This window comes from Pelodiscus sinensis, chromosome 16 (genome assembly GCF_049634645.1).
Source record: "Pelodiscus sinensis isolate JC-2024 chromosome 16, ASM4963464v1, whole genome shotgun sequence".
NCBI classification, from domain to species: Eukaryota; Metazoa; Chordata; order Testudines; family Trionychidae; genus Pelodiscus; species Pelodiscus sinensis.
Window position 1 is genome coordinate 11,006,368 of NC_134726.1, and position 22,353 is coordinate 11,028,720.

The 22,353-nt window shown below is 44.2% G+C and overlaps 1 protein-coding gene across 4 annotated transcripts in view; it reads right to left on the reverse strand.

Annotated features, from left to right (window-relative positions):
- The window catches only part of USP7 (ubiquitin specific peptidase 7), a 221,725-nt gene that overhangs the window by 41,836 nt on the left and 157,536 nt on the right, over window positions 1-22,353 (reverse strand). For all 4 annotated transcript variants that reach the window (XM_075899282.1, XM_006124597.3, XM_025185416.2 and 1 more), the window contains 8 exons: window positions 19,729-19,809; window positions 19,551-19,641; window positions 10,616-10,698; window positions 8,170-8,279; window positions 6,900-7,056; window positions 3,546-3,690; window positions 2,777-2,907; window positions 1,720-1,854 (listed from right to left, as the gene is read on the reverse strand). In XM_075899282.1, coding sequence (XP_075755397.1) covers window positions 1,720-1,854; window positions 2,777-2,907; window positions 3,546-3,690; window positions 6,900-7,056; window positions 8,170-8,279; window positions 10,616-10,698; window positions 19,551-19,641; window positions 19,729-19,809 — 933 coding nt within the window. The remainder of the gene's footprint in view (window positions 1-1,719; window positions 1,855-2,776; window positions 2,908-3,545; window positions 3,691-6,899; window positions 7,057-8,169; window positions 8,280-10,615; window positions 10,699-19,550; window positions 19,642-19,728; window positions 19,810-22,353) is intronic.

The window sequence follows — 22,353 nt, forward strand, 5'->3', positions numbered from 1 at the left end:
TTAGTAGTCTTATCCTTGAGTTAATCTGAGGAATTGTCTGATGGTCAGTAGAACTAAGATATAAAAATAAGCTTCTCGAACACTGAGGTCTGAAAATGAGTCTCCCTGTTCCTTCACTGCTAAAGTAATCATCTTTGAATGTCAAAGCCTTGACAACCTTGTTGAGAGCTTTGAGGTCTAGTCTAAGTCTTAAAACTCCCTTCCCCTTGGGTATTAGCAAATAACAAGAGTGGAGCCCTTTGCCTTGTAGATGCTGAGGTTCTATGCCTCTTAATTGAAGGAGATGGTCTACCTCATGTCCTAGTATGGCCACCTGGGTGATGGCACAGAGGTTGGAGGTGGTGCATTCGAACGGCCATGTGACGCTGCTTGTGGTGGGGCCATCTGAGGATATCCTCAAAGGCTCCATAAGGACCCTGTGAAGAGTATGGATATACCACCTCCTCAATTTCACTGAGCACTTACTCGAGAGCAGGCCAACATGGCAGGCCAGAGGGGAAGACACTGTGCTGAGTGAAGACTTGATATGGAAGTCTCTGCACTGAGAAGAGAAGACTTTGGCATCGGAGTGTAGGACTTCTGGTGGTGCCATCGGACTCAGTGGTTTAGGTAGCACTGAGGATCTTGCCTCTGCACTCATTGCTATGGTGCTAGATGAGGATGGTACCAATGAGAGATCATGAACCAATGCTTTCTTATTTCTGTCTTCGCTCCTAGGTGCTGTTGACTTTGTGCCTGTGCTCATCAGGTCTGTATGCAGTTCAACAGTACCTGCAACAATCACTTCCATGAGCCATGAATATTGGATTGGGAAGGTCTCTGTGCCACTGGTACCAAGGATACCAAATGTGCTTGAGAATGCTTGCAGCTATTTTGAGACTCACTGTGGGAACTTCCTACATTCTTTTTATGACTTGTGAGAGGGGTGAGCAGCTTGATTCTTCGACTCACAGCCTTTAGATGTTGTGGGCTGTGGGGAAGACTCAAGCCTGACAGGTGACTTGCGGCACAGGGCCAGAAAGGGCCAGTAAGCCACCTCCATGAAGATAATTTTTGCCTGAGATCTCTATCCTTAGGAGACTGGGGCCTGAGTTTCAGGCAAAGACTGTAACTTTTGTTGAACGTGGCCTTCTTTGAGGCAACAGATGCTCTGGAAATGCTTGTCTATGATAAGCAGAGCTCGACAAATAATACAATCTACTTGCCCGTGGCGAGGAGACTGCAACCCGGAAGAGTTGGGTTTGGGCGATCCTTAATGATAAGGATTACCTCTTTGCAAGAGAAGCACTTCTTGAAGCCCAGGACGCCTGGCATTGCCCATTGGAAGAAGGATTCCCAATGAAGAAAATGAGAAAAGAAACTTGAGTTTTTTGTTGTTGTTTATTTTTAAGGGGGAAATTAAAAGATTAAAAATTTACAACTAGAACTAAGAACTAGGAGGCTAACTATAGAAAAGTAAATTGATTCTTTTCTAGCAAAAGACAGATGAGAATGAATTACGGGGAATTAGCTTGTGCATGTCTCATAGTGCAGTGAGAGACAACGCAGCACATATGTGGGCATAAAGCACACTGCTCCCAAAGTTCTAAAATCAGCAATACAGGGATGCAAGCATACCTACAGTGGACAGTTATATATACAAAGAGAAAGCAAAGATTATAAAGTGAACAAAGTCTCGCACAGTATTGGTTTTTGTCACTAAAGAAAAAAAATCCTTACCATTGTTTGAGAGAGGTTTTGTACAAATTCTACAAGTGTGGAGTTTTTTAATACTTTGAACACAGTGTATTTCACTTTTTCTTCATCATACATATCATTGCCTTGGTGGCCGCAGAACTGGTCCTCTGTCACTATCTGAAATTGCACATTTAATGGACATTAGTTATATATAGTTTACTGTTGAAGAATCAAAAACATTGCTCGTGTAAGCTTTTTATCTCAATTTAGCTGACTTATTGGTTAGTGTCAGTGTTTTCACTTAAAATTATTTTGTGTTACCAAGTTTTCAAATTCTAAGTTTTTTATTCTTCCATGAGGGCAGGGGACTGGACTTTGATTTTATGATTCTAAGTTGTCTGAAACTAAAGACAAACTATGCTAGTCAACACGGTGTTTAAAAGTACACAAACAAAAAAAAATCAAAATGTTCTGAGAAAACAAAGCACAAAGCCATTATATTTAGGCCCAAATCTTGCAAACTTATTCACACTATTAAATTTAGCATAAGAGACATGTCCCTACATTCAATAAAAATATTCACCAACACATTTCCAGGAATGAGGATAGTCACTGTATACCAATTATGCATGGAAATAAAGGAACTGCACACCCAGGAAAGCTAGCCACCGGGAAAAGCCCAAGTTTATGTGGAATTTCATTCTGGTGTGGAGACAGTGTATTGCCAATAGGTGGGATCAAATCTGGGACCTCTGGAGCTAAGTGCATGAGATGAATGTCAGCTGGCTCCCAAGCTAAGGCTGCAGAGCAGACTCATTCTCTCTGTAAGTAATCTCAGTGACACAAGATGGGGTAGTGGATCACACCCAGAAAGTGTGTGGGTTTCACCATCACTGCCTCTACTAACAGGACATAATGAGGTGGCCTAAGGGAGGGAAGCTACTTTGCCTACTTTGTGATGCTAGAACCCATAGAGGCACAGCATATGGAACAGCAGCCCCACTGTTCATAGCATGTCTATTTTCTAGAATTCTGACTACTACTAAACCAATATTACTGTCTTCAGATTTCTCAGATTTGTTTCTTGTTGAAAGCTGACCTGCACTTGCATGTAGAGGTGGGCTTCCTGCCTCTCCTTCCTCTTTTGAGCCTCTATTCTCTTTTCTTCTTGTAGCCGTTCTACTAATTGTTGAGGAATATCATGATCTGTGACAGGCTGCAAAACTTCACCTAAAAAGAAAGTGGGTTTGTAACGTTATTTTACAATAATTTGTGTCTAACAGGGCTTTCATACATACTCATGACTATTCTTGGGGCAACAAGGACACAACCATTTCTGATGAGCTTATGAAAGCTTTTACAGTCTTTTAAACTCTGTTTATCTGATATGGCATCATTTCATTTGGACACAAGTAACTTTCTAATTTAGGTCAGAACTACACCATTTTCATGATTTCGATCCTCTCCTTACAAAGGATTCAGCTAAATGTCAGATTTTATAGGATAATAAATCTTCAACACTCAAATTTATACATATCAAGCCAGACCTAGTTTTCATCACTCAGGTTTAGTTACATAAAAATAATGGCATGCCATTTCTGTTATTTAAAACACAATCAAGGCTATTATACAAATACTGTGAAGACAAAGCAAAGTACACTTATGGCATCACCATGTCAGCTGAAGACATTTTTAATTTTGGAGCAGCAGTAAAGATAGATCCAACACTAATATTTCCCAAGGTTAACTGCAGTTTTCTGAAGCTCTATCAGTATGAAAGATTACAACAGTTTAGAATTCAAAAGTAACCCTAGTCCTCTGCATTTCAATCAACATTCATATAAAAATAAGAGATAATATATACATACTTAATTTTGATTCCCTGATATAAACCAACATGTAAGCATTAGTACAGTGCCGAACAGATAAGTCGTCGTCATGACCACCATAATTGTGTTCAATTGCTTCTTCCTTTGTACATCTCGATACAACATCATCATCAAATTTACACCACTAGGGAGAAAAATAAATTATATAAAGATACAAAAAATATTACTGACAAATTAACTTACACCTTACAGACTGACTTAAATTACATGTAAGAAATTGTAATTTCTTTTGCACTTTGAAGTGACTGAAATATAAAAAGCTTTTTTTCCAAGCAACAGAAATAATTGTTAATGTATCCCTCTGGTTCAATGTAAGTTGTATAAACTTCTGTTTTTACACAAAATAAAGAGGGTCTTCAACTTTTGAAGTTTATTAATGAAACATTTGAGCCTTTTTTATGTAAGAGCAATCTTCAGCCAAACTATTATTTACCTTAACATAATTTGATCTGTTATCCAAATATATTTCATTACTACCATGAATTTCAGGTAGTTGATGCTGATTTATTGTTGTAGAATGAAATATAAACCAAGTGGTGCATAAAACTATCCAACTACTACTTGTACATTTTAAACATACTGTGGCAAATATGAAATAAAACATCCCCAAAACTCCATCCTTATCTGTAAAATATCTGTTGTGAAAATTAAAGGGGAAATATGAAAAACAGTAAATTTACATTGAATCTTGGCTTCCACCTCTTAAATATAAACACTTAAGTGTTCAAAAACATTTTATGGTGTGATTAATGCAGATATCATGAAAGATGTACCTGATGAATAAATTTCCAGTTATATCAAATTATAAGAATGGCCTCTCCATATAATATTAGGAGAGCAACAGAAGGAAACCGAGCATTGAATCAGAGAAGCTAGAACAAGGTTGGGAAAACTATGGTCTGCAAGCCAAATCTGGCTCCTGGTTTCTCATGATCCAGTTTGAAACACAACTCAGGACTTCCCACCTTCTCCACAGCAGAGCAAGCTGGCACTAATGTTCTAGCCCACTGCAAGTCTCGCTACCTTGGTGCTCCCCTTTCTCTTCACAAGTCTGGAGGGCTAGCGCTGGTTTGCCCCACTTTGGGGAGGGGGGAAGGAAAGACCCAAGCTCAAATGAAGCCAGGGAGTCTTGGCACCCCAAGAACAGTGTTCCCTCTAAGATTTTGCATCTATGAGCATAGTGAGTTTTGTCTTGTGTACCACTATTGAGGTCACATGCACTTGCTCAAATATGTGCCAGTGTGGCACCTAAGTTATAAACCTCTCCCTTCTCTCTCTGCTGCCACATCTCCCATCCTCTCCTCCCCTCCCCTCCCCTCATCTGCTCCCCTGGTGCCTGCTGCCGCCCCTCACCCCCCTCTGCTGTCCTGGATCCAGCCCTTCTGGGACTTGCCTCACCTCCCCATCCTCTCTGACCCCTGCTCCTGCCCTTCCCTCCTGTAACCACCCCTCCTCTAGCTCCCCTCCCCATCCCCTCTACTAACACCTCCCTCTACCCATCTAGCCTACCTCTCTCCTCTGGTGCTTGTCCCTCCCGTCTACGCCCCGCCCCATGTCTGCCCTTCTGCTTCACCTCCACAATCCCCCTGGCACCTGCAACTTCCCTTAGCCCCTGCACCCTCCTGGTGCTTCCCCCGCCTTCCCAACACCTGCCCCCCTTGTCGTCTTCCTCCCTGGTGCCCATCCCCTCACCATCCTCTGCCCCAGTTCTCCTCATGCCCCTGGGTGCCCTCAAACATGACTTGCTCCAATCCCTGCCTTCCTCATGCCCACCCCTCCTTTCAACCCCTCTTCTCCCAGCACCTTCACCTCCCCTCTCCTCTTCCTCCCTCTTGCCCCCACTGTCCCTCCCCTCTTCTCTCCCAGCATCACCCTGCCCCTCTCCTTTCCCACATACTGACACCTTTCCACCCACCTCCCACTCCTGCCCTTTCCCCTCTTTGTCTCCTCTTGGCCCCCTGGCATTTGTGTCTCCTCCAACCTGCTCCTTGGTGCCTTCCCCTTTCTTCTCGTGCCCTGCCCCCTCCCCAGCACAAGCCCCTTCCTCTCCTCACCCCCTTCCCCTTAGTTCTCCCCCTTCCCTTCTTCGATCCTGACACCTGCACGATGGGCAGCATGGTGGGTAGCTGCCCTGTGTGCTGGGGATGGGGTCAGGGCCACAGTGCTATATTCAGTACTGCAGCCCCAGCCCAGAAGCAGCTGCACTGTGGCCCTGTTCCAGTCCAGGCACCCTGGGCAGCATGCCCCATGTGCCGGGACTCGAGCCGGGGCTGCAATGCTATTTTTAGTACCACAGTTCTGGCCCCAGCAGCTGCTCCAGGTGGCTGGCAGCTGCCCTGTATGCCAGGACTGGGGCCAGGTCATGGTGCTATTTTTAATACCACAGTCTAGGCTCCAGCTCTGGCAGCTGTCACTCAGGCTGCATGGTGGCTACCCAGCTGCTCCTGGGGTGGATAGTAACCCGCCATGAGGCCCTGCCCCCGGGAGCAGCTGGGGCCACAGCTGCGAGGCTCTGCTGAGGGGGTGGGCAGGAATGAAATTCTTGGTGTGCATCTGCACACCTTACAGGGAACCCTACCCAAGAGTGGCTGCGACTTTTTGTTTGCTTATTTGTTTTTCAACGGACCAGGCCAGTGAGGTTTTTTGTTTTGTTTTGCTTTGCTTCTCTCTGTGTATGGACCCCAAATGATTTTCAATTTTGGTGAAGTGGACCCTGATGAAAAAAAAAGTTACTCACCCTGTGCTAGAAACATTTTCCTAAAGCCAAGTCTATACTACAGGAGAAGGTCGGCTTAAGGTATGCAATTCATACTATGAAAGTAACATAGACTCTTGCTGCATAGACTAATTCCTTCTTTTGGAACCCTAGTTATGTGGTTTTTGGTAAGAATTCCCCAAGCTAAATCTTTGGCCACAAGCCAACCAACAGCAGAAATGCAGGAGCCTGCTCCTCCTAAGTGGGCTAGAGACTCCTAATGCCTCAAATTGTCCATAGCCTCACTAAATTAGGAAAAAAGATAAGAAAGACTGTATAGAAATTGAGTTTCCCTAAATCTGTGGGATTAGAAGTTGAGTGACTAAGAAAGAGTTTAATAAACTCTTCCGAGAACAAGCATTCTATTGAAGAAATTAAACTTAGTTTCAAAGACACGTGTCAGTATTCCCTACCATTAAAAACCAAAAAGTTCTTATGGTAACTCTAAACAGCAATAGTTACCATAATTAGAGGGTTTCTGACTTGCTCCATAATAGAAGTTTCAACTGCCTCAAAAGATACAAGTAAGACACCTCTACAAACACACAAAATAGTTTGGCTACTTTTTCAATACTTACTTTCCCATCCCCTTTTGGATTTAAATAAACAACATAATGTCCACCATGGTTATCTCCACTATGTACTAGTACTGCATGAAGGATGTAATTTGCAGCATCTTTGGGGTCTGTTTTTTGTAAAAATTCATCAAGTGGCAACTGCTCAGGAAATTCAAACCTAATTATAAAAAAAGTTAGATATTTTTAATTAATTATAGTTAAGACAGAATAATATTGTTATGCTGGAGTATACTTAGAAATAAACTTCACTAAAGAAAGTTACAGTAGGCAACTAAACAAGTCAAATTACAACATTTTTCCTGAGATTAACTGCAAGGACTGGGTAAAGCACCATATTTTACATTGTTAATACAGGATATGAATAATCTTTGTATACACAAGGGACCAAGTCCTGCACTCAGTTACAAAGCAGTATAAGTTCAGGATAACTCAGCTGAAGTCAAGAAGTTACTCTGGGGAATTACCACATTGTAAACAAGAGCAGAATCTAGCTCAAAAACCCATTCCTTGCAGGTGCAGCAAGAGTGCAACTGCTAAATCAGTTACCTTTTGACTGGAACGCTATTGTTATTTCGCATCAGATCACATTACACAACATTTTTCAATTATTGTAACATGGATTTTCTCAATTTCCTTTTTTCCCTAGAAAACTGGTTTAGTAAACCAATTTTCAAAAAAAAGAACTGAAATGTCCAGAGTTCATTTCAGAGAGAAGCCAGCTGATACAAAATCCACATCACAGAAATGACTTTTTTTTTCTCAAATGGCACATCTACTTTTGTTATGAACTTTCTGAGCACACATGTGTGTGGTAGTTGGGGAGGAAGAGGAAAAAGAGTGACATGACATGAGTGGGGGACACCCAGAAATTCTGCTAATACTTGCAGCAGGTATTTGGCATGCATTAAAAACAGTGACACACTAGACTTCTGCAACTTTTCTTACTTTTTTACATCCATATCGCATAAACAAAGGTTTATGCAAAATTAAATCATTAAAAAAAACCAATTATGCTTATTATTCATTTCATAGTCCAGTAAATTATTAATAATGGTTATTTAATTAACAGCTGAATTTGTCAACCAGAACACTTAAAAATTCGTAAGTCAACAATACACACAAGGAACACTATTTCTTGGAAGCATTCAACACATCTTCATGTCCTTCTTACTGGTGTCAACTGAAAACCCAAAAGCCAGACATAGGGCAAAATGTTTTCCATACTGTATTTCAACAAGTATTTCAAACTTTAGCTTGGCAAAAGAGTTACCTATCATTTATCTTGATGTTTTGGTCAGTTTGAGGGTCATACATAAATCTCATGAGTTGCAGATGTAACACTGGTGGTAACGTTAGGAACTTCACACCTTTCTCTGCCTCCTGTATGTTTGAAAAAGAATGCCAGGTTCAGACTGAATCAATCTTTTTGAACTACTCAAAGAAAATCATTTTTACCCATGAACTAGATTTCTCAGATTTGTTTCTTCTACACGGGCTTTCATTTATATTTCACAATAGAGAGATAAGGGCAACAAGGATTTTTCGTAACTTTTTAGTACTTTGGTACACACTTGATCTTCCCAGTTGCTTCTGCAGTAACACTTGGAAGCAAAGTACAGGCAGTCCCCGACTTACGCGGATCTGACTTATGTCAGATCCGTAGTTATGAACGGGGCTTTTCTCGCCCCGGAGGATGCGGGCGGCGGGACCGCCCAGACGCGCCGCGGTCCCACTGCCCGCGTCCTCCGGGGCGAGAAAAGCTGCTCCGCGTCTCTGCCTCGGGCTTCCTGGAATCAGCCGCTGATCAGTTTCAACAGTGGCTGACTTGGGGACACCTGAGGTAGAGCAGCTGGGGTGCTGCCGGGTTGGTCCCCGCAGCGCTGAGGTGCGGCGCTGCAGGGTCCTACCCGGCAGCGCCCCAGCTGCTCTGTCCCAGGCGTCCAGATTCAGCCGCCGTTGAAACTGATCAGCGGCTGATTCCAGGAAGCCCAGGGCAGAGCAACTCTGCCTCGGGCTTCCTGTAGTCAGCCGCTGGTCAGTTTCAGCAGCGGCTGAATCTGGACGCCAGTTCCAACTTACATACAGATTCAACTTAAGAACAAACCTACAGTCCCTATCTTGTACGTAACCCGGGGACTGCCTGTAGTTAATTATTTCAAAGAAGAGCAATAAGTAAGGCAAAGGCATCATAATATCACAATAAATGAACAAACAAGTTGTCTGAATAAAAAAAAAACCCATGCATACAGATGAAACATAGAACCAGTGAAAAAAGTGCAAGAAGATTGATCCAGCTAGTGCTAGAAGATTGCTGAGAGAAAGGTTCTCCCATTATAGCTAGCGCTTCTTTTTATTTCTTGCTATTGGAGTCTTGGGAGAACGTAGATAAAACCTGTGACTTAAAAGGAAAGATTCAAGAGTCAACCTGCAGAGCATATGATGACCTGAACTGCCAAAGACACTGGTTTCAGACCACGAAGCATAACAAGTGGTCCGTGAACAAGCCCGACATTGCTAGGCTTCAACATCTTACCGCAAGAAGAGTATTTACATTTTTTTGTTTTTCCAATGTATTTTTAATTATTATTGAAAACAGTTATTCTTGTAACAAAATCAGCTTAACCAAACCAGTTTAAGACAAGGACTTCTGCTTTTCACACCGTGGCAGGCAAAGTGAAACTGAAAACCCAGATGGACTAGTGCACAAAGATGAATGGTGAAAACTACTCTGCAACTTCATTTGATGCTCCTTCCTGTTTCTCAGTGGCCTATAGATACACATGCTAGGGATGTCATGGTGTAGTTGATTATCCGATAAGCAAAAGCAGTGTTGTTGTTTTTTTTATAAATTTCCCCTTTAAAAATATATATGTACCCCCAGTACCTACAGTTTTCAGATACACAACATTTTTTTCTACCGTTGCAACACATTTGTTTCAACAACTTAATCATAGCTGGATGGGCGATTACATTTTTGGATATAAAAAGGACAAAAATAATAAAGCACTGTAAAACAACACAAAAATTCAGTTTTCGCCAAATTTCAGTTGTGTTGACGTAACCCCCAGACGTCTCTCAAGTACCCCTAAGGGTACTCGTACCACTGGTTGAGAAACACTGGTATAGACTACACATAGTCCCCTCCTCCCTCACTCCCCACCCACCCCCCGCCCCGACAGGGGCTGCTGCCACCCTATGCTGCTGCCTCGGTATCAGAGGCAACAGCACAGGGCAACAGGAAGCTGGCCCGCCAGGGGAGGTGTTTTTTAAGCTGGCTCTCCTTGCAGACCAGCTCCTGCCTGGCACCCCATGCAGAATGGCAGGGTCTCCTTGGGAGTGGGGTTGTAGTGCACTGGCTGCCAGCCACACCCCTAGGGACTATCGAATAGTTAACTAACAGATAAGAATTAATGGGGTTACTTGACTATTCAATTAACCGAAATTTAACATCCCTAACACATGCAAATGCAAACTAACTTTACGAAAGCAACTGAATGGATTTTCACCTTGAAATCAAATAAATAATTATATATTGCTGAAGTCTTCATTTCCAAGTAACGGACCAGGAATTAACAAAATATACACAAGCTTGCTTAGAATGAAACCACTACAACCAGACAATGCAGGTTTGCTTGAATTTCATAACACTTTTGATAAGGTAGTTGGAAATCCTTGACAATGGATCTGAAAAGAAAACTTCCTCTTGAATTTTATACCTGCAAGCCATGTTCTCCTGCATCATATTTGTTGTCACCATCCAGCTGTTCTACTGCAACATAATCAATGAAGGACTCAAATACTAAGTGAGAAACAAAAAGAAAAAACCCCAGAAGATTACTACAACAAATGCAGACTCTGTGCAAAAATAATAAAAAGAGCAAATTAATCCGTAAAAGTTACTTACATCTACACTGTTTTTGTACAATGCTAAAATATAGCATTGCTTAAGAATTTCAAGCAACACAATGAGACTTATTTGGAATTAGAGGGGACAAATTTGGATTTTAAAATGTATTTTAAAATGATTTAAAAATTAGACAGTTAAATAATCCACCAGCTTTCAACATTCACTTTACACTGTGCATGACAGATTGTTACTTACCTGTGCTGCAACGGTTAGTCTTTTGAGATGTGGTGCAGATGTGCATTCCACTCAGATGTGCACATACCCCATGTACTGAAGCCAGAGAGTTTTGCTCAGCAGTACCCAACAGGGAAGTGCTCACATGCTCAGGCCCTTGTAGCCCATCCCATAGCTATATAAAGGTGGCACTTAGTTGTAGGGTTTCTCTGGGTGTCATCTTGGCACCTAATATAAGGTCCTGCCAACCTGTCCCCTCCTCAGTTCCTCCTTGCCGGTTACTCTGATGGAGGGGAAGGAGAGTGGGTACTGAAATGGACATGACTACCACATGTAGAAGAACAAGAATTACAAAAGGTAACTTTTTTTTTTTTTGAGTGCTTGTTCATGTACATTCCAATCAGGTGACTTACAAGGCCATGTTTAGGAGCTGATGGAGTTCTGCACTGACTGAAGCACTGCCCGCCCAAATGCTACATCATCTCTAGTCTTGTATGTAATTGCATAGTGCACAACAAAAGTGTGTACTGAAACAAGGTCCCTGCTCTGCAGATCTTTGGGGTAGGGATTTGAGCAAGAAATGCTGTGGAGGTTAACCTGGGCTCTGGTAGAGTGTGCAGTGAGTGGGGACGGTGGCACACCTGCAAGGCTATAACATTCCTAGATACAAGAACAAGTGGGGTGTACCCATGAAAGCTCATGATACCATCTACATGTTTTGTTAATCTTTAGAGTGCTGCTAGACTATTCTTTGATTTTAAAATTTATCCTTACAGAAGATTGTAAGGAAGCTCTGGCATGAGGCCCCTAAGCTCAGATACCCTCCTGGCTGAGGTTCCTGCAACCAGGAAAGCCATCTTATCAGAGAGGTAGACCATGGTTCAAATCGTGGATCCACGAGTTTGGAGAGGACCACAGAGGTGTGTGTGTGTGTGGGGGGGGGGGGGGGGCTTTAGAAATCAGTTAACCAGGGAGTGCTATTCAGGCCCTTTAGAAATCAGTTAACCAGGGAGCTGGTAAGGAGCTGGTAAACATCAAGCAACCTTGTGTCCTTGGATGGAAAGCAGATATGGCAGTTAGATGGACACTGACAGAGGACACTGACAGACCCTGCTGCTTAAGATTGAGAAGATAATCCAAGATGAAAGGTATAGGAACTAATGCTGGAGAAAAACCATGCTGTGTAGTTTCTCCATCTGGTCTCTTCCACTTAGCATGGTACATGATTCTCGTAGCGGATTTTCTGCCATCAAGGAGGACTTGTGTAATCTGGTCTGAGCAAGAAAGTCCAGTTGGATTCAGCCATGGAGTTTCCATTCTGTAAGATGCAGCAACTCCAGGTCTGGATGTCAAAGGCATCCATAGTCCTGAGTCAGAAAGTTCAGGGAAAGTGGTAGAATGACTGGAATCTCTATGGACGTGTCCAGAAGAAATATGTACCGATGTTCACGAGCTGAACCTGGCACAATCTATATGACCTGAGCCCGTTTCCTCGGGAGGACTTTCTATATGAGTGGTATTGGGGGGGAGGGGGGAAAGGGTGGAGGAGAGGGAAGGTGAACAGTATACAACTTCTCCACAGGAGGAGGAACACATCCATGGTGGATCCTGGGCTATGGTTCTGGAAGAACAAAATTGCTGGCACTTCCTGTTGTGTGTCATGAACTGGAAGATTGAGTTCACAATGTCTGGGCAAATAGAACACTTGTGTCCCTGAAACAACCTGCTGAGGTGGTCCACCAGCTCATTCTGCACTCCCAGGCGATGTAATCTTGCAGAAGAACTGAACGTTCTACACAAAAGTTGCACAAGAAGAGGGCATCTTGACATATGGAAGAGGAGTGTGCATCCCCTATTGTTGATATAGAAAATCGCTGATATTTTGTCCGTCATCACTGATACACAAAGTCCTGCCAAATATGACTGTAAGGCTTGCCAAACTGCCCTTAATTCTCGGACATCAATGTGGACAGTGAGGTTGGCTGGAGATCATAGACCTTGAGTCTTGAGGTCCCCCAAATGTGCTCCCTATTCCAAGTCCATGACCAATGACACTGATGGGTTGTCAGTTGCAAAGGGAACTCCTGTGTTGCAAAGGGAACTCCTGAGTAGACTTCCTATGGGTCCAACTACCAGAGAAGGGGGAAAGGCAGAGTTACTACCTTGTCTGAACTGTCCCTGGCTGGGCAATAGACTGATGCCAGCCATGATTAAAGTGGCCAAAGTCTGAGATGTCACACCACACACATATGAGTGGACACATGGCCAAGGGGCTTGAGGCAGTTCCTCACCTTGGTGGGGAGAAATTGTCAGGGACTTTGGATGAGACTGAACAAGAAGCTTGAACCTCGAATATGGCAGGTACACACAGGCTTGTGTTAAGTCCAGGACAGCTCTCATAGACTCTATTCTCTGAACTGGCAACAGAAAGGACTTCATTTCATTCACAAAGGAACCTAGATCATCTAAAGTGGCCCTGATAAATGTGAGCTGAGCTTTCAGTTGAGTGTTGGAGTGGGCCTTCATCAGCCAGCTGTCATGGTACAGAAACACTTGTACCTGATGTCAGTGGAGAAACAGAGCTACAGCTACGATGCATTTGGTGAAAACACAGAGGGGCTGCTGACAGGCCAAATAATAGGACTGTGAGTATGTAGTGGATACCGTTCACCATAATCCTTTGGTATTTCCTATGGGACTAAGTGATCACTGTATGGAAATATACATCCTTTAAATTAAAGGCAGCATACCAGTCTGTCAGATCCAGAGAGAGAATAATGGAGGACAGGGAAACCAGGCAGAACATGCATTTCTCTATGAATGTGTTGAGATCCTGTAGGTCTAGGACGGGTCTGAGATCTCCCTTGGCTTTCGGTGTTAGGAAACTTCGAAGTCAAAACCCCTTCTCCTGTGTTTGTGAGAAACTTCCTCCACTGTTCCTAATTGTAGGAGTGACTGCACCTCTTAAAGGAGTTGTTCATGAGAAGAGACACTTAAAAGGGACAAGGAATCAGGGTGGAATGGCAGGATAGTAAAGAATTAGATGCAGTATGCCCTCTCTATTGTACTGAGCACCCAACAATCCATGGTAACACAGAATCATGCACAGTAGAAAAGGGATATAATCAGGAAAAAAGGTAAGCTGGGGTGGATCTGGAGACAGGTGTGGTATGCTGTCCTTGACCGTGCCTTCCAAAGGCAGGTTTTGATCCTGGAGAGGTTTTGGGTGGCCCAAGTTTTGCCCAGAGGGCTGATGTGGCCGCATAGTGCCACTGCAGTTTCCTCTGTTAGAGATGTCCTGACTACTCTTTGTGAGAAGTGCTCCTGAGGCTCTGAGTGGAAGTAGCTGCACTGGATACAAGGGGTATAGAGGCCCAGTGAACTGGGGATATTCCTTGAGTCTTTTAGACTACTGAGTTTAATATCAATTTTTTTCTGACAAGAGTGTATCCCCTTGAAAGGGAAAGTCCTGAATAATCTGTTGAACTTTGTACAGGAGAGCTGAGTCTTGTAACCATGACCCTTGCTGCATAGCAATTCCAGTGGTCATCACACAAGAATAGCATCAACAAAGTCTAGGCCACCTAGAGCAGTGTTTCCCAATTTTATTTGGCCATGGAACCCTTTTCAGCTTTTCAAGGAACCCCTAGGTTTGTTTTAAAAAAAAGGAGAAAGGGACCCACCAATGCATGAAAATCACATTCCTTTCCCAAGACTCCCACCCCTTCCTTGAGGCCTCATCCTCTCCTCTCCCCTCCTCTCCATCACTTGCTATCCCCAGCTCTTATACATTCTCACCAGGTTGAGACAGGAGGTGCGGGCTCTGGGGTGGGAATGAGGGATTTGGGTGTGGGAAGGGGTGAGAAGTACAAGATCTGGGAGGAAATCTGGATGCAGGAGACAGAGATGTTGGCTCGGAGAGGGGGGTCCAGGCTGGGGAGTGCTGGCTTCAGGTGGAAGGTTGGAGTGCTGAGCAAGCCATGAGCTTATGGATGTGATATTGCAGGAGTTTGGGCTGGATATGTGAGGGGCTCAGGGCAAGGAGGCTGTGAGTATCATGGGCTCAGGACACAGATTTGTGATGTGTGGATGGTGGAGGAATGTTGTGGCAGAAGACCGAGGATATGGGGATGCAGGAGTTTGGGGATGTAAGAGGCTCAGCATAGGGGGTTCCAGTGTATGATAGGCTCAGATTTGGGGTCAGGTGGTGCAGGAGTGTTATGATGCTGCAGTGAGATGGGGGTTTGGCCCCAATTGGGGGCTTGTTGGCCTGGCTTCATTTTTAAATAAAATATGTCAAACTCAAAAGGTTTTAGCATTGTCTTTATTTATGAGAGGGGTGAGGAACCTGATTTGAGTCAGGGGTCACTGACCCACAGAAAAGTCAGTTGGGGCCACACAAGTGAGATACAACAAAACAAAAAACCCTCCAAAACCCCCCAGGCCTCACTAACGTGGTCCCAACTGTGCTGGTGAGGGCAGGGGACAAAGTGCTAGTGGGTGCTGGAGCCAGGGAGAGGATGGTGCTGGGTGGCAGGATGCTGGGGCAGGTGGCAGGGTGCCGGGGTCAGGGACATGGTTCTGCTGGGTCCTGGGGTGGATGGCAGGGTGCTGGGGCCAGGGATAGGATGGTGCTGGGTACAGCGCTGGTGGGGACAGGGTACTCATGGGGGGGACCGGACAGGGGCAGCTGGGACCAGTAGCTGGCAATCCTGCAGCACTTATGGGTTCCTGGAAGTGTGCGACTGCACTCCCCCTCCCCAAACAGCTGGCGTGCGCATTGCTTGAGTATCAGGGGCTGTTCACCCCAGCAACTTACCTCTGCGATGCCTTCCTGAGGGGGGGAGGGCGCAGGGAGTCCCAGGGCAGACCACGCTGACTGCATAGTTGGAGCTGTGCAGCCCCGGGTCTCCTGAACTTCCTTCCTTCCCCTGCACTGTGCAGAAAGGCCCTAGAATTAAGTTGCCGGGTGCCACAGCCCCAGCTATTCAGGCAGCACGTGCTGGCTCCTTTGGGGAGGGGAAGTGCTACCCTCCCTGCTGTGGTTCACTGCACTCCCCTGGTGTGCCAGCCTGGAGCAACTGTTCCCTCTGCCCCTGCCTCCATATGCCTCTGCTGGCTAGCCGGCTGTAAAGGGGTGGCAGTCCGCTCCCCCTTTTCTGTCAGTTTACTCTGGCTTTTATTAACCAGTTTACAATTGTTTCTGCCTCCATGGCAGTCTGTTTTGTAGTCAGATACCACAAGTGTCTCCAACAGTTCTGCCGCGCTGCAGGCAGGTAGGGGTAGGAGGGCCTAAACCCGCCCTCGCTCACGGGTCCCAGCCCAGGGCCCTAAGACAGGTGCAGGTAAGGACCTGCCTGGCTGCTGGGGCTCCTGCCGCAACGCACCAGCCCATGGGCTGTCTGTAGGCAAGTCCCGCCCTGGGCTTCTTCCTACCCCCAGGGACCTCGGACTTCGGCCTCCCACGCTCCCCTAGCTCCGACGCTCACCATCCCCGGGCCTTAACTCCAGGCATTGGGATAATGCTGACGTGTCCCGGCTCAGCGTTCCCCCAGCGGTGGAATGACCCTGCTGTGCCGCTGAACAAGAACAGGCAGAACAGACAGGCATCCGCCCCTTTTGTGCCCCGTAAAAGGGAGAGGTCGGTGAGGACTGCGTGTGGGACGGATTAGTCCTCCCCCTTGGGATGGTTCCATCTTGTCATACTGGTGCTCTCTCTTTCAGAGGGGCAGGGAATGGCAGCTCCTTGCGGAACCCCTACTTTTGCTTTACGGAACCCCACGGTTCCGTGGAGCACTAATTGGGAAACACTGCATTAGAGTCACTCCTCATTTCAATTGGAGGGCATTAACGATCTTGGCCTGAGTTTGGCTTGAGAACAAAATTAATGACAATTTTTTTCTCATCAGTGCACAAGTTGAGCAATGTGATACCTTATTCCCTGAAGATGGACATCACCACATTGCTCTGAAGAGAATACTCATGGTTCTCAGAGAAAGTTCTGCTAAGACAGTGGTCACCAACCAGTAGATGGGGATTTACCAGTAGATCTTGGAGCTTCTCAAAGGTGATCCTGACTGGTTTGGCCAGGAAGCTATCAAGGACAGTATTTCAGTTGCCCCTTCACCCAATGTGATGCTGCTTCTGCTCTCTGACTTGGAGCTGCCCCCTGGGAACCTCCTGCTTGCTGTGCAGGGTGTGGGAGGGAAAAGAGGGGAGGCACTGATGTCAGGGTGTCCCCCCTTCCCTCACTTCTGTACCCCATTTCCACACAGAGTGAAGAGGATGGACGGAGCCTGACAATGCAAATCTCTGTCATTCTCACAAACACGCTGTCCTTTACTCTCATCTCCTGACCCGTGGGGAGGTTGTTAGTTTTTTTTACTGCTTGTCTCTGCAGCCCCTGAGAGAGGCACAGCACATGCTGTCCTTGCCTGCAGACACCACTCCTGCAGCTCCCATTGATCAGTAACAGGGAACATTGGTCAGTAGAAGATGTGGGCTCAGTACCTGTAGATGAAGGGCAGCACATGGAGCCATTGCTGCACATGCCAGCTGCTTTCAGGAGTGGTGCAGGGCCAGGGCAGAAGTAAGCCTGCCTTAACCCCACTGCTCCACCACCTAGAAGCCATCTCAGTTAAATGGTACCCAGCCAGAGCCTGCTTCCTGAACCACCTCCTACACCCAACCTCCTACCCCAGGTGCAAGTCCCCCTGCACCCAAACTCCTCCCAAGAGCTTGCATCCTGAACCCCCTCCTAAACCCCAGTCCCTCACCCTGTGCTAAGCCTGGAGCCCCTCCCATACTCCAAACTCTTTGGCCTAAGACCAGAACCTGCACCCCAATTCCTTACTCCAGCCTGGTGAAAGTGAGGATGGGAGAGGAAGAGGGATGGAGTGAGCAAGGTGAGGCCTCAGAGAAGGGTGGAGCAGGGGTAGGGCCCCAAAGAAGGGGCAGGAAGGAAATAGGGCAATGGGTTTGAGGTAGATCTTACATTGCACTTGAATTGAAAAAGTGATCTCGTGGTTAAAAAGGGTGGAGACGGCTGTGCTAAGATGATCAGCCAATTGGATGCAAAATGCCAAAACATTATTGCTTCTTGACAAAGCTGGCTGGAGCTTGTTCACATACTATATAGTATGGTGTTATCACTGACAAGCAGATGACTGCTTGCCAGCCACAGTATGAGCTGGCTGGTTAAAGTTGGAACCAGAGAGCATTCTCTTGTGAGAATTGTGTCTTCTCAAAGAAAAGGCCAGTTGCTTTGCAGAATAAGAAGGCTGTTGAGAGTACCAATTAAACTGCTGTTGTTATGGCTGATCTCCAAAATTGCACCTTTTAAATGATGACATATAAACCATAAAGCACTGTAATATGGTTCTGGCTTCCTTAAAGGAGTGCCTCTGTCTTTTCAGAAAACAAAGACCATCCATCAAACATTAAGTCTGGTATGATCTGCTGCATGTCTGGAACAATGTTACCATGGAACTGTGAAGAGCTCAGGCCATAATCCTAGATGAGGAGGCTACCAGATCAAGTGCTGACTGTAGCAATGTCTCAGCTATGAGGCTCTCTGCCAGGAAAGATCTATGAGAAGGGACTGAGGGAGGTTGGGGCGGTGTCATGCTTACATAACCACCCAATGGCTACAAAGTCCAGAGGGTTCAAGCACCTCTCCAGTGGTTATTGTTAAGAAAAGTTCTCTGGGTACACACACACGAGTGGACCCCTTGAATCATATGTTTGGTTTACTGAAGTCTTAGGTAGTTCTATATTTCTCACTTTGCATGCCAATGACTTGCTCATGTATTTAACAGCAACTGCTATCCTGCTTGACTCAGTTAGCTGTTCTCTTGGTTTTAACAACATGGCTATTTGTATGTAAAAAGGGTTTATGTTTCTCAAAAGTTCATCTACTCCATTGATCATGCCTACAGATCGAACCTGTCTAATCAGGCACCCTTGGGACCTGACCGGTGCTGAACCAGAGAATTTACCAGGGTAAATTAGAGCTAAATAACAGCACAGAACACTGAGGACCAGGACTGATGGCTGTAAAACTTTATGGGACTCCAGGGAACTTGACCACACCCACGATAAGTGGATATCCAGCTAACTAAAATCATGACCATGGATGTTGCTGAACCAGAGAGTGCTAGACTAGAGAAGTTCAACCTGTATTAATCTTAATCCACTATGATATTATAACCATTGTAGAAGCATCTAGTTGAGGGTACTACAAAATATCATGACATCAGAAGAAGAGTAATCTGGAAAAATTTATTGAATTCTTAAAACACAAAATGATCCTAATAAGAAATGGAAAGGGGGGTGGGGGGAGGGCAGGGGAAGAGATTGCCAATACAAGCAGAATCTCTCTAAATACAGAAAAAGCCTTCTATGAGGTATCTTCATGCTATGATACCTACTTACAAAATCAAAGGCCTGATTTTCCAAGGTGATGAGCCCTTGTAAATCTATTTGATGTCAATGGAATAGGTGGGCACTAAGCAGCTCCAAAAAATCAGGCCCAACATTTAATTTGCATACACAGAATACGTATTACTTACTATTTTTCTTTCCCTTTATACTTAGCTGGATGTCATAATAATCCTCTATTCGTTCAGACCGATAGTCTACATGTTTGCATTGAATGTAAGACTGCAAACAAAAATAAAAAGATAGGATTTCAATATATACAAATAACATAATTAATATTAAAAATTTGTTAACTGACTAAATACATACCACCATCTTTCCTCTGAATAATTTAGGGATAGTGCCTTCTACACACGTGCCTTTCATTTTATTTTCCACATTATCAAGCAACTGAAAGAAATATTAGATTTGCACTATTATACCGACTGAGCTACTTTTTCTGAATTTGTTTATTTAAAGTACATAATTTTAATGTAATGACAGAACTTTGGGGACTTCACTTTTTCTTGTGCAACTCACATGACAATGAAATATTAGGCATTTGACATTGGTTTCTCCTTTTTGTTAATTCCTTAAGTCCTCCTCTTCCCCCAAATCCTTTCAGGGCTATCCCCATGTCATTTCTCCTTAGACTTGAAGTGCTCTATTAAAGTCAAGTTATGTACTAGAACAGTAGGATAAACTTCAAAAGCAGGGTGCCCTCAGATTCTTCCTGAAATGCATGTACTCTCCAACTGCTTATGGAACTGAAATAAGTTTTCCTTCTCAGTAAGGCCGTGTCCAGACTCAGGGTTTTTTTCAGGAAAAGTAGCCTTTTCCCGAAAAAACTTCCCCTGCGTCCAGACTCAAGCCGCGTTCTTTCGAAATTATTTCGAAAGAACGCGGCTTTTCTTTCGATGGCGGTAAACCTCATTTCACGAGGAAGAACGCCTTCTTTTGAAAGTTCCTCTTTCGAAAGAAGGCGTTCTTCAATGTAAAGAGGCCGTCTTCGAAAGAGAGCATCCAGACTCGCTGGCTGCTCTCTTTCGAAAAAGCAGATTTCTCTTTCGAAAGATCCGCCTGCAGTCTAGACGCGATCTTTCGAAAGAGGCCTGCAGTCTAGACATAGCCCAGATGAAAACAGAATAAAAAACAGCAGGTTGCAAAACAAGGCTACACTAAAGGTGTCATGCAAAAGATTTTGTTAAAACTGGGCTTGAGCCTTCGTGTATTCCTTTATAATGCATAAAGCTTGAAAATTTTCTCTGTTTGTGGCGAAAAAAACAAACCCAAAACAACCTTTAGAAATATCAGGTTTATGTTGCTAAGTCCTGTGGTGGTATCACGTGTATATGTGTGTACAGAGTTGGCAGTGGGGTTTGTTGCAGTGGTAAGTTCCGCTCACGCAGGAACCTACCCCTGCAACAAACCTCACTGTCAACTTTGTCCACACATCTATACAAGCCACAAGTCTACATAAGCCACAACATCAGAGGCTCATACAACTGCATATGCTCTGATGTAATATATGCCATCAGGTGCAAACAATGCCCCCTGATGTGTATACTGGCCAAACTGGACAGTCTCTGCGACAAAGGATTAATGGACACAAATCAGACATCAGAAATGGTAACACACATAAAACTCTGAGGGATAGCCATGTTAGTCTGTAACTAAAAAAACTTAAACAACAAATGGTCCTGTGGCACTTTAGAGAAATATTGTCAATTAGAGTGTCTGTGTTAAATTAGGTTAACAGAGTAGGCTGCACTTTGCTTTTTATGTCATTGGGGTGTGGAATGTAGTGGCACGTCCAGGTCAGGTCTTTAGTCAAACCTTGATTACAGATGTCAAACTTACAAATGAAAACAAGTTTCTCAGCTTCTCTTTCCAGCTGTTTTTTTAAATTGCTGTGTAATAGTAGTCACTTTTAGATCCATTAGTCGTGCCTGGACAAGTTAAACCTGAAGGGGAACATTTTAACCTCCCTGCACATTCAATAATGTATTTAAAAGTAGCCATTCTTTTACAAAGGAATTTTATCACCCCAGTTGCAGAGGGAGACTACTGAACTGGAATTCATTTACAAATTCACCACTGTCAATTTGGATATTAACTGGTTAATGCACTACAAAGGCATTTCCCCTGCCTTTGATACTCATAAAAAGCTATGAACAAGGAGACAGGTAACTACTTTTGCTGTTACTTTGGATTTTGTTTTGTCCACCCAACTCATCTGATCAAGTGGGTTTTACCCATGAAAGCTCATGATGTATTTGTTAGTCTCTCAAGAGCCACATGATTGATCATTGTTTTTAAAGTTACAGACTAACACGACTACCCCTCTAAGACTTTCTATTCAGAATGTTGATCACTGAAGTTGTTTAGCTTTTCCCAAATGCAAACATAAAACAGAGGTTTAAGCAGAATACAAATTTTCCTTTCATAAGTAAACTAATTCGCTTAGCTCTTGTGTTGTCACCATTTAATTAATACTGCAGTCAAGGTCTTTCAAGCCTGAAAGAACTTGAATTTATAATTTAGAACAAGAATGGGAGAGGGAAGGTGGGAGGGAAAGATTATTCAAAAAAGCACCCAATTCTCTCTTACCATCTTTATTCATCAAAGAAACAGAGGCACAACCCCAGTTTTAGTTTCCCTTTCCCAGCACCTTTAAATGGTATTTTTCCAATCCAACCTTTACAAGGAAAGCCAGCACATTTGAAAAGCCTTCTATATTTTTGTTTCTAAACTTTGTTCCTTCAAATTTTGTGTTCCTATATCCTGGTCCATAAATTTTAAGGGGCCACACATAGTCCAAACTATATTTACAAAGGAAGATAATCGTGTAAAATGGAACCCTCTAAACATTGGTCTATTCTCATCCAAGGAATCAATTTCAGTATTAACGGGAATTTAGCTAAATACCTATCCGTTAATAGGCAACGCCTGGTG